Below are 17,082 nucleotides of genomic sequence, written 5' to 3'. Positions count from 1 at the left end.
TCTCCCTTTCCTAGGCTGCAAAAAAGACATTATTTCTGCAGTCCACATATGTCCCGAATCTCGTGCTTCCCCAAGCTACTAACTGGTACAGGGAAGATGAGAAAAAGAACACTTCGAAGGTCTCCCAGGCCAGAGTGGCAGAGTGGGCATGCCCGAGGCTAGGCAGGCGCCGGTGCAGGCTACTCCAGGGCGGAACCGACCTTAGTGGGTGCTGACTCCTTCATTTGTGGACAGGATTCTATGGACAGGGTCAGCCGCTCTTCTTGCTTGCTGGGGTCCCTTAAGATTCGAACGCCAGAGCTTGGCAGGTTTCGCTCTGCTGAAGCTTCCTAATTAAACAGGGCCAGAGGATGGGAGTTGCTGCACTCCTCCTAGCTGGCTTCGCGTTTCGGTATGACAGCCTGTAGTATACTGGGAAGCGTTGTGGGGCGATTGACCTGGCATTTTAAATTCTGTTAACATGCTTGGGTATTGTCCCCTAGGTCTGATCTGCTCTACTTTTAGCAAGTGTGTATGGAATTTTTTATATTCTGTAAATGTAATTCTGCTGTATTCTGGCTCTGAACAAAGTGGAAGGTATGTGAGCTGAAATGTATGTAACTTTTGAGAGGTGAGATGACCAATTTCCCATTACAGGAAGAAAGAATATATAGTTCTTATTTATTACTGATACACGTTTCAAAAAGAAAAGTTCTATACAACATTCTGATAGTTTATCATCTTTAAACACAAATTTAGCTTTGCAGCCCTATAGATTTGGGTCAATAGATTGTTCTGTTTGGGGCAGTATCGAAATTTGGCACTTTTATAAAAGTCAACATGTTTCTTTAACTTATTCCTGGTTCATTTGTGAATATGTGTTATTTTTGAAAGGATAAGTTCGCTTTGCAGTTTCCTGATCACTTTTTAGGTACTTTTCTATAGGGAGGTTATACAGAATTAATTTTGATGTTGTTTGAAAATATTGATGGCTTTGTAGTCCAACATGACTGGTACGCTTGATCCCTAACCATCAGATTGTTTTGGCGAGTAACTAATTTAAATGTGAATTTGGGATCGGCAGTCATGAAACTCATTATTAGCTAGCTATCTTAAAATGATGTGCACAAACTGAAAAGAATGAACTGTATTTGCAGGCAGATTGTCAAGAACTTGGTACCCTGTGAGCTTAGAGGTGATCAATCTTCATTTGAGCCAGACAGACCATCACAGAAAACACTGTGCCTGTTTATCTTTATTATTGGGTCTTTGTTTCCTCTCTGTCTGGATAAATTCCAAATAAGAGGTTGTTTCAGACCTCAAAGCAAAAGAACAATTAAAGATGGAGAAATGGTAAAATGGCATTCAGAAACCATCACCAGCTCATTTCCAAAATGTGGAGTTTGGGCTTATGATATTGTCCCCCTAATGAGCAAAATGTAAGAAATCTAGGAAGCCAGGGTCAAGTCTGTGTTCACCACCGTCAGTATTAACTCCACCAAAATAATACAGCAATATCAAAAAGAATATGAAAAGAGAATTGCCTAGAAAGGAATTGTGAAAAATGGAAATGGGCATTGATCACTTAGCTAGGTTTTCAGGTTCTCAGTGAAAAGGGACCTTGCAGTACAGCTGTGATTGTTAGAATTAAAATTTAGGGCTATTCTTTTAAAGTGTTGATAGTGGGGATTTTTGATTGTTGTTCAAATGTATAACATTTTGTATAATCATTTTTAATGATTCTTATGTTCTCTTTAAATTTGAGGTTATGATGACAGAGAAAATGATCTCTTCCTCTGTGATACGAACACCTGTAAATTTGATGGGGAATGTTTAAGAATTGGAGACACTGTGACTTGCGTCTGTCAGTTCAAGGTAAGAAGTTTTACATTCGCATCTTCTAATTCATTAACAAGACTCCCTGTACAGCCTATCACTTAGCAATTTATAGCTGTGCAAGCTAAGAGGAAAGCTGGCATCGAGCAAAAGTACTGGCAAGAGAGCCAACTGGTGTCAAGAAGACATACGCTTTATGGAGAAATGTACGTGCCATAGTTATAAATGCCTCTGGAGTTAGAAGGTTTCAGGTTGTGTTTGGGGGATGTTGAAAGAAAATGATGTTTCTCTGACCCTTCTAACGTGCATTTTAAAAGTCACTGACTGGAAATAATAGTCAACATAGGGAGTAAGAAGTGTGGATTTGTACTTCTGTCCTTTTTGTTCGGGGCTATCATCTTTTAATCTCATTGCTCTTTGTTTTACTGGTCTTGGCTTTCATTGTCCTAGAAATATGGTTAATTTTTAAAGTTGACTCCTTATTATGTTACTTCAAAACTACTGTACTTGTTTGGAAATCAAGAAACCTATCAATGTGCCAACTTTTTCATGACTACAGTTTTCAATTAGAACTGAATCTTCCAGGAATCCAAAAAGAATACCGTGAGCACAAGTCATTCCATAAACATGAGAACAATGCAGTTTATCTTAAAAAAAAAAAGTTATAAGTTGTGTATATTGTTTAAGTATCAACAATGCAGTTGATATTTTAAAAAAACTTTTTAAAATTAAAAAAGAGAAAAAAAGTTTGGCTCACTAGTTGCGTCAAAACTAGGTTACTAGTATCTATAGAACTCTTAATGTCACTGTTACAGTCCTTATCCAACAAATGCTTTCCACCTGTGAATTATGAGCCTTCGTTCCCTCTCAAAATGTTTATGTTAGGCATGTCTACCTTCAGATAGCACAGGTGCTCCACGAATACCTTGTATTAACCCTTGAGCATCTTTTAATTACTTTTTAAAATACTCTTGAAGTCTGATATAGGCTCAAATCGGAAGTATGCCTGTAAACAAATTTATATATTGTGATGTTAGGAAAACTTTTCCAAGACTACAAGAATTATCAAATAGAGATATAAAACAAATGAAAACATTAAGCTCAAATTCAGACTTATCTACTTTAATATGTAATACTTTAGAATTGTTGATGACATTTGAGGATTTCATATTGAATTCTACCTCCCAGTAAAGAGAAAGAAAGGAGTTCACATTTAAATAAGTTTCAGTGGCTTTTAGATAAGCTAAAAGCTTCATAGACATTATTTCCTTCTTTCTAAGAAACACAGTACAACAACTGCTATTTGTAAAGTGCACCACCTCCTGGTGGGCAAGTATTGCTGTAACTACACTGCCATCCCCTTTAGGCCATGCTATAATGTTAAAACATCTTCATGCATATTTAATATGCATGTGACACCAACGTCTCTAGCCATACTGAACAATGTGATTATGGACATGAAGTTCAATTAACTACATGGAAGAGACAGAACATGAGAACTCCCAATCATTCTTTCCTCAAATGTTAACTAAAGGGAAAAAATAGCTGGACAAATTATTAAAGGCCCGCGGGATTTGGGGGGATATTATTTTCCCCTTTCAGTTTGTAATTTCCATAAATTTGTCTTGCTTTTGGAACCACAGGTAACTACAAAAAATGAACTCGTAAACAGTATAAAATGAACCAAGAAAAATGTTCCTCAAATGGAAAGCTATGGTTCTAAGATTTCACCAACAGAAAAAAGAAAGTTGATAGAACTGTAAATGGATGGATGCTACTGAATGGAAATGTACAATTTTCTTATTAAAGGAATTGTGTTTAGTTTTCAGGTGCCACAGATGATTTTGGCAAAACTTCTATCAACAAAAATGTTTGGGTTTTTATACATCGGTCAACCAATTACATGTGTCATTGATTTCTAATTGTTAACTAAAATAAATGGGAGGGGGCAATGAATGAAAGTTTGAATAAGAAACTAAAATGTAAATTTGTTTTTCCTAATTCATCTAGCTTTTTCATCTTACCACTGGATTATTAATGTTGTTATTTTGTGCTTTAATTCTCAAATAATAATTCTCATTCAGACAAGAGAAAATAAACATCTCCCTAACGGAAAATGTAGACTTTGTACCTACCAAGAATACATAGTATAAATGTGGCTGAATTAAATTAAAGATCAAAGGAAAGGTACAAGTTGTATAAAAGTCATAAATAGGATATGTTAGGCTAAGATTATCTTAATTTCATCTTTCCCTAATATTTTCCCACAATTTTGAGTTTTTTGCTCTTTTTTCCTTTTTCTTTTCTTTCTTTTCTTTTCTTTTTTTCTTTTTTTTTTTTTTTTTTGCCTTATAATCTGATAAAAAGAGAGCAGTCAGGATGCACACTGTAGTGTCTTGGCTGAGAGATAAATTTTAAAGAGAAATGGGTATATATATATATATGAGGATTGTCTGGAAATTATCCACCCATATATGTCTCTATTTTTCCCATTCTAGGGCTAGATGCTTTCCAGACAGCCCTCATATATATAGCTATGGTGTTTTCCAATTTGGATGATTATTCAGGCATTAAAGTAAACATATTAGTCTTCTCCTCTCCTAGACAATTTTAAATAAACCAATTTCTACTCTTCAAATATATTATCTTACTTATTTGTCACAAATCAGTAAAATAATCATTTTCTTTTTCCTTTAAAGATGAAGACATTAAGGTTCATAAACACAAATAATTTATCATTTAATAATAAGGCTAGAGTAAGAACCTAGATCTTTTAAGATCAAATAGCATTTCTTTCCAAGACATACATACAAATGAAAATACCAGAAAAGTATTTATTTACTATAGACAACTCCTAATATCAAAATGAATACAACTAATTATTAGGTGATGACATGAGTTCCAGAAGTGGCACACAATCTCCTCTATCTCACCTTCCTAGCTGTATACCAGCTGATATGGTAATTAATCTGGTACATCAGTTATGAGAATAAAATTTTAGAAGCAATGAATGCATGGATGGATAAAAGGATGAAGGAAGGAAGGAAAGGGAGAAGGAGGAGGGAGATACATATGTGGTTGTTCATAGGTAGCTTTGGTCATACAATGATCCATTATCTTTTTATAATTTTAAACTATGATGAATCCTTGTGTTTTGCAGATTTTATCCAATTCGAATATTGCATAATTTTATTTATCAAGCCATGCTTTAGATTTTCAAATGTTCTAGTTTCTAGGGTTGCATAACAAACTGATGATGAATGTTTATTTTGTTCATGAATATACCATTTGGGAGGGGCTTAAAGGAAACAGCTCATCTCTGCTCCTTTTGGCTTTAGCTGAGGAGGGTGAGGGGAACACAGAGTTGATGCTACACTTATCCCAGGGCTCTCACTCATGTGTCTGGTTGTCAGCTGGTTACCTTGGTTCTTCTCCGTGTTGATCTCTTTGTATCGCCTAGTTTGGGCTTCCTCATAGCACAATGGCTGAGTTTCAAGGGCAAGCATCCAGAGAGAGAAAGAGCCAGAGGGAGAAGCGTATCCTTTAGAAACCTAATCTGGAAAGTCACACAGAGTTACTTCTGCCGTAGTCACAGGTCTGTCCACTCGTAAAGTCACACATTTTTTTTTTATTTAAGAAGACATAATTGCAGAGAAGTAAAAATTACTTACGGAATGGTCAAAGGGTTGGAACATATGCAAGTTTTTAGATCTTTTTCTTTTTTGGAAGAGAAATATACCAACCCATTCTTCCTAATCCTTGACAACTGGGAATATAACAGAATTGACTTAACATCTGTTGAGCACCTTCTGCATGCCAGATTCTGTAAAAGGTGCCGACAACATATAAAATATAAGCCATACGTAGCTTCTAGAACCTGAAATCTCATCTAAAAAATGTTATTAATCCAACAAGTCAGAAACCACATGAAAGACTTCTCACATAATTTTTATTCATTTGTTGCAAAAATGAATTCCATAGATTGTGTCAAGTTATTAAACCCATTAGCATGGCATGTAGCTAATTTCCTAAGCAATGTGGACATTTTGGAACAAAATTTTCATATATTAGAAAACACATATTTGGAAAATAAACTTAAAAATTGTAAAAACATCTCAGGAAAAATAGAATCACTTTTTCCCTGAGAGGAAGTTTGTACAACACATACATTTATGGACCTAACCATCTGGGCTGGAGTCTTGTTTTTTTCTCTTACCAGCCAACTATGTGGCCTTTAGCAAGTCACTGAGCAGTATCATGATTACCACTAAAAACCAGTCCCAATAATTTGGCGTAGAGTTAGCCTATTTTGATGCTTGGGGTTATTCTGTTTTCTAATTCTAGAAATGCCGTGTTTCAATGTTGATTTTCTAATTCTAGATATGCCATGTTTCAGTGTGGATGTTAGATGATAACACTGCTGGTGAAAATAACATGTCATAAAAGGCAAATAATTTACGGTTATCTTTATAAGTGAATATTCCAACATATTTCATGTTTTAAAAAGGTGACGTCTAATTGTCAAAGGACTCAGGTAACCATTTAAAATAGGGAAACTAAACTATAACCAAGTTGAATATTTAATTGTTGGATAACATACACAAAGTCCTACATCAACTCAGTAAGAGAAATAAGAGAATTTAGGACATTCGCCCATATATTAGTCCTAATGATTTAAAGCATGCTTCCTCCTTGTGTTATTCATGTTAATGAGTGCAAGTCTTGATACAAAGGGCCAAAAACTTCGTGCTGATAATCTACAGTTAAGCTCTTTCAGCTCTGTAGAAATCTCCCTTTTGGCTTTTGTATGGAACTTGGCAGCTCTGTTTTTAGTACTGTTGGCATTTGGCTTACTGCATCCCTCTGAAGCAGCATATGAGAACTTTATCAGTTTTCTTTGATATTTTAAGATGCATATCAGCATTGTGTACTAGCACTTGACAGAGATAATAAATACTTCCTACTCTCCACTCTTAGTCCACTGATCTACATTTGAGTAATCTGCAGAAGTAGATGATAAGCACAGAGAAATTTGAAGGATTGGAAAGAAGAAAATGTGAACTCAAATAATCTACACACAAAGTATTATAACCAGAGTTGGAGGAGGAGAGTAAAAGGTAACCAGAGATAATGCCAGGACTCAAGCATAAGATGCTAGCTAGTCCAATCATGGGCACTAATTATGACTCTATTCTGTGTACTGAAAGGTTAGAAAGTCTATTGGCATAATGTTACCAGCTGTTGCCTTCTTTCTAGTCTTTCCCCCATGAGTTAGATCCCATTGCAGTGTTAGAGGGTCCCCGCAAATCCAACCTCCATTCTCCTGTCCTAGGTCCTGAACACAGCACACTTTGGCAAGCACTTGCCTTCCTGGCCATGGTGTAATCCAGCTCTTTCCTGGCATTTTGCTTCTGCCTTCTTACTTGAGTAATAGCAGCAATGCTCAGTGCTAGAGTAGGTCAGTTTTTAGATGTAACTAAACACAATATTTTGAAATCTCATGAATACAGCTTTTACAGTTATCACCAGATCAGAAGTGAATTGCCCATTGAATTAAAAAATTGTGAATGAAAAGTTCTAATCAAGTCAGTTCTTAAAATATAATCACATAAACAGACTGATTCTGGAAGTCAGTACTGAAGCTGTGGAAAGGAATCACTACATAGAGGGCTTATAGAATATCCAGGTTATAAATTGTAGAAATTAAGATAAAGAAGATTCCTGGCTCGGCGCCTGTGGCTCAAGTGGCTAAGGGGCCAGCCACATACACCTAAGGTGGCAGGTTCAAATCCAGCCCGGGCCTGCCAAACAACAATGATGGCTGCAACCAAAAAATAGCTGGGCGTTGTGGTGGGCACCTGTGGTCTCAGCCATTTGGGAGGCAGAGGCAAGAGACTCGCTTGAGCCCAGGAGTTGGAGGTTGCTGTGAGCTGTGATACCACAGCACTCTACCCAGGGGGATAGCTTGAGGCTCTGTCTCAAAAAAACAATAAAAAATAAAAAAAAATAAAGATTTCTTAAATGTGTGCTAAATCATCCTGTTAGCAATTACAACCATAATAATATGAGTGTCATACAATTTGGATTTACTGTTTGGAAAACAGTACATAACAATTAGTAAAATATTATATTTTTCAATAATATCTAAAAAATAAGACATAAACTAAGGTTCACATCAAAGAACATTGATTTGTACAATTTATGAATTTGTTGGGATTATGAAACTATTATTACATAAGGGTAAAGAACAAGAGTGAAATAGCTGATTAGGAATAAGGAAGTAGAGATATTGTAAGGAAACAGAGTAAGAAAAAAACCTCACAATTTTATCAAACGTATTATTGACATGTTGAGAGCTTACCTTTTTTTCTGTATAAATCCTTGAGTAGGCATTTACTGATTACACAGTTTCAGATTTATTGTATGTATTGAAACATTCCCAGTCATTTCACTAGATCACAGGTTTATTTTGTATGTGTTATGAATTTATGGCACATTCAAAATCGAAATCTTGTAATTAAAAGTAGAGCACAGAAAGACATTTTCACATGTATCTGTAAGTATATTTTACTTAGCTCCTGGCATAGGTGAGAACTTATAAATAATTATCTTGATCATTATATTCATTATAATTAAACAATGAAGTGCATCGATAGTCGTAATCATAAGATAATCACGTCCCTGGTGTAATTAGCAGGTATAGGACCAAGCCAAGTATGGCTAATGCCTTAGAGTATAATTATGTTATGAGGACTCTACCCCATAGGTGGCCTGATTTCCATTGTCAAATGAGGACATTTTTTGCAATGAGGTTGTTTTAAGAATGAACTTTTCTCTTTATGAAATATTTATTAATTGTCATATTTTGGAATACTCAGTAAAGTTTACATATATTTCAGTAGTTGTTGAATTTTTCCCTCTGTCCCGTCCTCTTGTTTCTCCCTAAACTCTACATCAATATTCAATAAACTAAAGATGTATAAAAAATAATTAGCTAACCAGTATCTTATCTGAATATTTGGAAATTTGTAAAAAAAAAAAAATTTTTTTTTGCTAGAGGGAAAGCAACCAATGAGTAACTGGATTCTTTGGCATTTCTCCAGTATACTAGAGAAGCTCAAGACACAATTAGACATTATCTGTTTTTGAACAGCTTGAACATTAGATGTTTTGATTTTTGCCACAAAGTCAGACGGGCCATATGTCAGAACAATAATATCAAATAGTATTGATACATTTGCTGCTATGTCTTTTTTGTATTACTTGTCCATTCACATCGTTGGAATCGCCTGATCAATTTACATTTTTCTTTTTTTTTTTTTACCCTATCTAAATCAAATGACTAGTTGGCTGACTTGAAATTGCCTTTGTGTATCTTTGCGTGATGGATGCCCTTACAAAGTCAAACACTTAGGGGATACAATGAAGATCACTGAAAATGCAGATAAGAGGTTTCCTTTGTAAGTGTCTGTTCAGTATGTCAGAGCGTTGCAGACTCCAAGTAGTAACCACAGCCTTACATCTGCCTGTTTCCCAGTGCAACAATGACTATGTGCCTGTGTGTGGCTCCAATGGGGAGAGCTACCAGAATGAGTGCTACCTGCGGCAAGCTGCATGCAAACAGCAGAGCGAGATACTTGTGGTGTCAGAAGGATCATGTGCCACAGGTATGTCTGTGATGCCCCCTGGAACCTTCTGTATGGATTCATTAAGAATCCATATATTATATTTCTTGTTATGTTATCTCCCAATAAATAATTCAGATCATATTGACTAAACAAACCTCTAATTCTTTTGTGTAAAGCATGCATTATTAGTATTCTTTGTCTATTTATATTGTGAATCATTGCTGGAAGAAAGAGGAAATCTACAATAATGACACGGGTAGATTTAAATACATATGTTATTTAATGAAGTGCAGCTAATTGAATAAGAGTCAAATATAATTAGAAATCTAGATTGACTGCCCAGGTGCCAAATAATTGGAACCCTATCCATGCATGGGTAGGTTTGTTAGTTTGTTTGCTTGTTCTGAACAGTAACATTATCTGCTGGAAGGCACGTTTGCAGGCTCGGGTTCTAAAGCTAAGATCTTAGCAGCCCTGAAGAAGGCATTGGTGATAGAAATAATTTCCAATGACATATGTCCTTTTTGACACACTTAACCTGGAATTCTACAAAACTTTTCAGTTATATTGTACCAAAAATGCTATAAAGAGAGAAGGAAGAGTGTCTTCAAATGCTCTTTTGCTTTTCATGTACAGTGGGGTTTAGAGCTTAACAGCATTATAGGCAGAAGGGAAAAAAGAAGACCAAGAGGGAATAAAGCCTAGCTTGAGTTTTCAGGTTCATCTCAAGATATCAAATGGCATAAATTAAAACAATTTTAGTGTTCCATGATAGTTGTACTTAACGGCAAAGTAGCATCTTTCTGAAAAGTCATAATTTATGAGAATTTGGATGACATAAGCAGGAGAATAATAATGGTATCAAATATAAACTTCCTCCAAAAATGGAAATAGAGAATAATGCCATGAAAAGTCTATTTAATTTAAAAGTCCCTTTTAGATAACGAGTACTTCTATTCCAGAGTATTACAATTTAGGTGTTCAGTGGTTGCGGCAGGGTGGAAAACGAGCAAAGAGAAAAGTCTCACATTCTCCACAAGATTTATCTTAAGCCTATCGATTATTAGTAATTGATGATATTCCACGTGGTTCTGGTGACGACCAAAGTTTCTAAGAATTAGCAGAGGAATGGTGTCATGTCTCATGAGCAATGATGTTTGTTTTGGTCTTGGTTGTTAGGTAGTCTCTTCTCCTAAATGATTCTTTCTCTGAGATGTGAGTATCCTTCCTGGAAGTGTGGTCAGGAGGCCAGCTGGACCAGGGCTCCACTTGTTTCTCATTTGCTAGAGCAAACAGGTCATTGCTGGTTGATCTGGGCGTGAGAAGTAGTGACTAAAAGTGATAGGAACGTGTGAAAGTCACCAGGCAACTTCCCCAGGAAGGCGTGAGGGGGAGCAGCGTGCTTCTCATTGTAAGGATGGAATTTGGAAGAAAGACAAGGAGCCAACTAATTATGAAAAATCAATCATCCATAACTAAGAACAAAAAATGGCACATTAGGATAAATAGAATAGGAAAAAATAAAGGAATCTTTCAGTCCTTGAAACTGGGAGGGATGCAGGCAAATACCACAGAATATTGAGGAAAACATTTGCTTATTCAAAATCATAGAGGATGCCCATTCTTCCCTGACAGCAGCCAGTTTAGGGTTAACAAGCACTAGTCATTTAAAAAAAAAAAAAAAGTTACAGTTATGACTGAAAAAGTTCGGAGGAAAATCTCTTTTTCTTACCTACCAACCTCCAAGTTCCTGTCAGCACATATAATCACATTCTCCTGATTCATTCAAATCTTTCCATTCTAGTCCCTGGTGCTGGTTATACTATGAAAATAAATACTTAGCCAAGTAGAAAATTTAATCGCAATTGAGTAATCCGTCCTTAGCTCATTCACATGCTCAGATTTCTACAGGATTTAATGAGTAAGCCAGTCTTGCTGAATGCATCTTCCATTGACTTATAAATCTAAAAGGTTTTTGAAGTGAATAATGATGAAGGAACAAAGCAATTTAGATTAACCAGGTCTGACTCTAAATAAATTGGGGTTCAGGCTTTTGGTCTAAATGGGATTCCCGTGTTTTTCTTTGTAGAATTTCCAGTTGTTTTTTTTTTTTAATGTTGCTTAACACTGAGTGGCAAGTTGTGAACTCTAGGAATAAAAGTAAGTAGAAGATATAACTTGTAGTTAATGTATTTCGTTAAACTTGCAAATATTTTTGGTCCAGAAAACGGTTTTATATCAACCTGTCTGCTCCCTGGTCTTCCTGTAGGTTTAACTTTTTCCCGTGTGAGAAATTCATGGACCATGTGGTACCTGTGGCTCAAAAGGGTAGGGCACCGGCCCCATATGTCAGAGGTGGTGGGTTCAAACCCAGCCCCCGCCAAAAAAAATATAAAATAAAATAAATGCATAGACCAGGGGCCCAGAATCAGGTCCAACAGTATGACTTACTGTCTTATATGTTTCTGTCTCACTAATAAGACTTTAGTAGGCTGCTTATTTCTAGTTTGACAAAATGATTCATTTTGTGATAGAGGAAACATTTCCATTTCCCATCACGATTTCATAATGATGCCATGGTGACCATTTTTCCAATCTATTCCTCCTTTCTTCCCTATCTATTTAATTTGGATCAAACCAAACACTAATTGTCTTAAGAACTATGGAGTTTGAATTTTGCAGAAACATATATGGATAAATATAATCCAAAAATACTACTGCCACATTTTCTGATTTTCCCAACCATCTGTATTTGTTAGAAAACCTGCAGATTAATAGGCAAGAGGTTTACTCTGAATTTTAATTATTATTTTCCAGATAATGCTTAACATTTAAAGTATGTTAGGCAGTACACCTCAAAATAGTCCAATGGGTATGGACATTACTATGCTCATTGAATAGAGGAGGAACAAATGTAGGAAGGTTGAATAACATTTCTTATGTCATTCAATGACTAAGGTTTGGAGCTGGAACCCACAAGCTTTTATGCATTTCCACTTATGTGCATGTAAATATAGAATGATGAATAACACATTGTCCTTGACTTAAAGTTTATGGTCTTAAGAAATAAAAAATACATATACATTAAACTAAAATATAGGTAGAATATGCTATCATTAATTAGTACAACCTGCTCTTTAGCACCTGATAATTACAAGTAATAGTGAATAAAGCTTTTAAATTAATTCAAATAAAGTCAATTAAAATTTTAATCTGTGAAAGCATGTGAAAGAAACTGGACAAACAGTGAGCATTCAAACACTGTTCTGTCCAAAAGAGATGGAGCTATGACTTAGGATTTTCATTTCCCTTGGTGGAAATATTTTTCTATTGTGGATTTGAACGGATCAACCTTCCTTGATCTGCTATTTTAAACAGATTATATTATAAAAATTCAGATAAAAATTCTTGTGTGATCTCATAGTTACTAAAAATAATTTTTGTTACAAATTATTTTTTACCAATTATCTTATCTTTAAGGAAAGGATATTCGGACTCAGAGACATATGCCCAGTCATATTGGTAATTAGTGACTTGACATTCCAATATAGTGTTAAATCCTGTGAATTTAGTTAATGTGAGTCTCCATCAACACTGAGAATTCAAACAACTGTTCCTTCATGGCAGTGCTAATGCCATAGCTGGTAAAACAGAGGACGATGGGGAGGGAGGGATTGTCTCATTCATTCTTACTTATGTGTCAGCCTTCTGTGGCTTTTTATGCAACGTACTTCTTTCTGTGTAGTGCTTGTCAATAAAGTATCATGGATCAAACTAACATTTATTTTGATTAGACTAACACATCATCCATAAATTCATAAAGGTGGCTTTTGATAGAGATCTTGAACTCTGATTGAGATTTCATTGTGGGATGAGGGCACATCAGACAGGGAATACCAACATTAGCCTTATTCTCTTATATTAGCATTAAACATACATATGCAAGTGTATTTAGAATGAAAGGTGGGTGGTAGGGGGAAGATGATGTCTACATTTCAGAGATAGCAGCTGATGGAAACTCCGTGTCTTGACTTCAACTAGAAAACTAGGTATTTCTGTGAACTGAGTTCTCAGAAATAGATAACTTTGACCAGCCATACTCATGTGAGAGAAAGGTGAGAGAAGAAGCGGAGAAAGAAGTTCAGAAGGAGAGTATTATTTTTCCCATCAGCATCTCTTAGTGTATATCCAATTTTAAGCACAAAGGCAAAAGCTAGGCTCACTCTTTGATTTCAAAAACAAAGGGTGATTTAGGCACAGAGAGAATCATCCACAGTTGTGGCATTTGTAAAACATGTTAGCAATTGCATAAAAAGATATTTATTTTTAAACTGGTTTTCTGTTTGTTCATAGGCAATTTACAAGAAAATAAGCCTTAATTATGAGACTGTTAAACTTCTAAAATTTACTGATTGTTATAAGCATTTCCTTTGGAATATTCGTTGTCATTGTTAAGGGCACAAAATAAATCTTTATTAAATTAAAATAAGGAGGATTTTACCTAGTTAAGATCAAGTATTTTTTCAAAGCTGAATAATGCTTTTTCACAGATTTTTAAAATAGCAATGCTAGGTAATTTATTTTGTAAGTTACATGAATAGAAATTAAATTAAATTGATATAAATATATGCTATCAAACTGGATATTACTAATTTTTCACATGATGACGTTGCACTCTTAAGAAAGCACACTTGAACTATAAAAAGTTATAAATATTTTTGCATGTGTTTTTCAAGCAAATATAAATTGGTTTTCTTTCCACTACAGATGCAGGATCAGGATCTGGAGATGGAGGTAGGAGTTGCCTTTTTATTTATACATTTGAAGATTTGTGGATGAATATTGCAAATATTGACTTATATATATTCCATTACTGATATCTAGGACAATTCACATTTTGCATTTAGAGAAGGGGAAAATATAAAAAATATTCCCCTTCTTATGTAAATGTATATACCATAAAATTGTTTAGCATATTTATAAATCATACTCTTTATCTTCACATAATCATCTTTGCTTATATATGTGTGTATGAGTTATTTTTGAGATAGATTTGTATAATGTCACCACTTTCTAAGACAATCTTCTAAGTATATTTGGCAGGGCAGAAAGAATTCATGAGAAAATCATTTAAATATTGGGTTTTAAAATACAGTAGAACCTCCATAGTGAACCACCTCCCTGCATTGACCACATCCTTAAGTTGACCTAATTTTCATAGACTGAATGTACCTCATGTATGTACCAGTACAGTGGGCCCAGTAGGCCTAGTTCTTGGTGTTGACCACTGCCATATGTTAACCACTTTGTTATCGTCCCTTGGGTGGTCATCGTACAGAGGTTCTATTGTATATAATATTTTTCTTATCTACTAGATATTAATATTAGCATGTTGCTAACTATCATGTAGACAATGTCCTAATTATCACATTTATAACTTGAAACTGAAGGAGCTTTGGTTCATAAAAGTAAAAATGATAAAATTTAAGCCAGTGAAAATAAGATATTATCTTTGCTGCTTTGATTACATTAATTTATGGTTATTTTTACTAAAGTGGGATAGATGCTGTCATCCTTTTGTTTTGATTAAGGAAGTTTACAAGATTAGAAAGAGGCAGAAACTTTAAAAATTTGATCTCATGTACTTACTATCAAATAAAGATAGTATTTATATATTGAGCTTTCATTGCAAATGTCCCAAATGTTTTTCCTAATTAAATCCTAACAGAATTCTACTTTTATACATATGAAGTAAAACAAAATCAAAACCCAGATATAATTTCAAGGTTAATAAAAAGAACAAAAACATAAATATTCTCTCAAGGCCTTGCTTAAGTTGTAAAAAATAACTGAACATATGATTCTAATTTAATTTTAGTTTTTAAATTCAGAACTGAAAAATAAGTAAAAGAAGGTCTTGGGTTCAGGAAGGCAAATCTTTAATGCATCCTTTATCTAGTTCAGGAAACACTTGAAAGATTTATCAAGTTGCCTTATGTAATGAAAGGCTTAACTAGTTCAAATAAGCAATACCCAGAGAACATAATTAGAGCAGCATATCAGAGCACAATTTTTTTCTCATAAAGACTAAAACTAAACGGCAGTCAGGACTCAAGTACAGAATGTATTTCACCAGCACATGATGTTGGACAGTCCTTTGATGTTTGGACAGTCTTTCTCTACTTCTAAGAAATTAAGCCTTTTTTTCTTCTCGCTGATTAATTTTCCCAGGAAAGCTTTCCTAGAGGTTTTGAAGAAAAGCGCTTAGAAGAACAAGTTAAATCTTAAAGAAAAGGAAAGGGAAAAGGAAGTTCCTTGAGGAGGTGTTTTACCCTTATCATACTAAAAAAACAATCAAATTTTAAAATCTTTCTTTTTTAAGGAAGTAGTTTTGATGCAAAATTCTGTATATTTTTTCAGTATAAAATGTTTATTTTTTTTTTATTAAATCATAGCTGTGTACATTAATGCAGTCATGGGGTACACTGTGCTGGTTTTATATACAATTTGAAATATTTTCATCCAACTGGTTAACATAGCCTTCATGGCATTTTCTTGGTTATTGTGTTAAGGCATTTATATTCTACATTTAGTAAGTTTCATATGTACCCTTGCAAGATGCACATTTTACAGCTGTGTTTTTTTTAAATATATTTATACTGCCTAACTTGGCAAATTCTATTTTGAGGTTTAACTGTTCCGCCATTCACCCAACTAGTCTCATTAATTTTCTAGCATTTTAAAAATCAAAACAAAATAAATCAGTCTCCAGATCACAGACTGTCTTCAGTCCTCCTTCTATCAAAGTGTTACCTAGAATATTTTACTTGAGTCTCCTGTCATACCTATATCATTTCTTTAATCTTTTTTAATGACATGTGAGTTCTGTTGCGATCCTAGTTCTCCGTTTTTATTCATTGTTATTAGCACCTGGAAATGAATGTAAAGTTGCATTTTACATTGACATATCTGGTTCCTTACGTTATCCTGTGCCATAAGTAAGGTTTGTTTTTGGGGAAATAATTTTTAATTTCATGAGTGACATTTATAATTATTTTCTGCAGCATGAGGGATGCACTAGTTGGGACTCACTTTCCTTTCTCTATTTTCTTTTTCATTTTCCCTTTTCCTTTTTTCCCTTAATTCTTCCTTTCAATTCAAAGTACTTTTATAGTAACTTAGAAGAAAAAAACTTTAGAAATATTTGCTTTAGGAAAAAAAAAAGAACATATAGCTCATTTAATTATTCTTTTACATAACTGTTGTCTTGAAAATTTTGGAAATAAATATTTATTCCTAGCTTCATAAATTTTTTTAACGTTAAATACTAAACAATGTTTTGACTGAATTGCTGTCTTTAATAGTCTACAGGGTACTTTGCTCTGAAAGTTTCACTTTTCTTTAAATTTTTCACTCTAGTGCCAGATGCAAAAGAAAGTCTAATAATTAAAACTTAAAACCCTAATTTAGAGGGACATCCATGAATTCATTTCACATATACATTGGGTTGTACGTAAAACTTATTTGACTTGCTACCTCTACATTTCCTTTGAATTAACCAAAAGTGATTACTTGGCTAATCCAGCAATTGTAACTAATGATTATTCTAACTGACTTCTGTAGAATATATTTGAAATAA

The 17,082-nt window shown here is 34.4% G+C and overlaps 1 protein-coding gene across 2 annotated transcripts in view; it reads left to right on the top strand.

Annotated features, from left to right (window-relative positions):
* The window catches only part of TMEFF2 (transmembrane protein with EGF like and two follistatin like domains 2), a 256,835-nt gene that overhangs the window by 1,918 nt on the left and 237,835 nt on the right, over positions 1-17,082 (top strand). For both annotated transcript variants that reach the window (XM_003801832.3, XM_003801833.3), the window contains exons 2-4: positions 1,745-1,854; positions 9,353-9,482; positions 14,211-14,237. In XM_003801832.3, the coding sequence (XP_003801880.1) occupies positions 1,745-1,854; positions 9,353-9,482; positions 14,211-14,237 (267 nt within the window). The remainder of the gene's footprint in view (positions 1-1,744; positions 1,855-9,352; positions 9,483-14,210; positions 14,238-17,082) is intronic.

Source organism: Otolemur garnettii, unplaced genomic scaffold, assembly GCF_000181295.1.
Source record: "Otolemur garnettii isolate 467f Iridium unplaced genomic scaffold, OtoGar3 scaffold00222, whole genome shotgun sequence".
Classification (NCBI taxonomy): Eukaryota; Metazoa; Chordata; class Mammalia; order Primates; family Galagidae; genus Otolemur; species Otolemur garnettii.
This window is presented reverse-complemented; position numbering and strand designations above follow the sequence as displayed.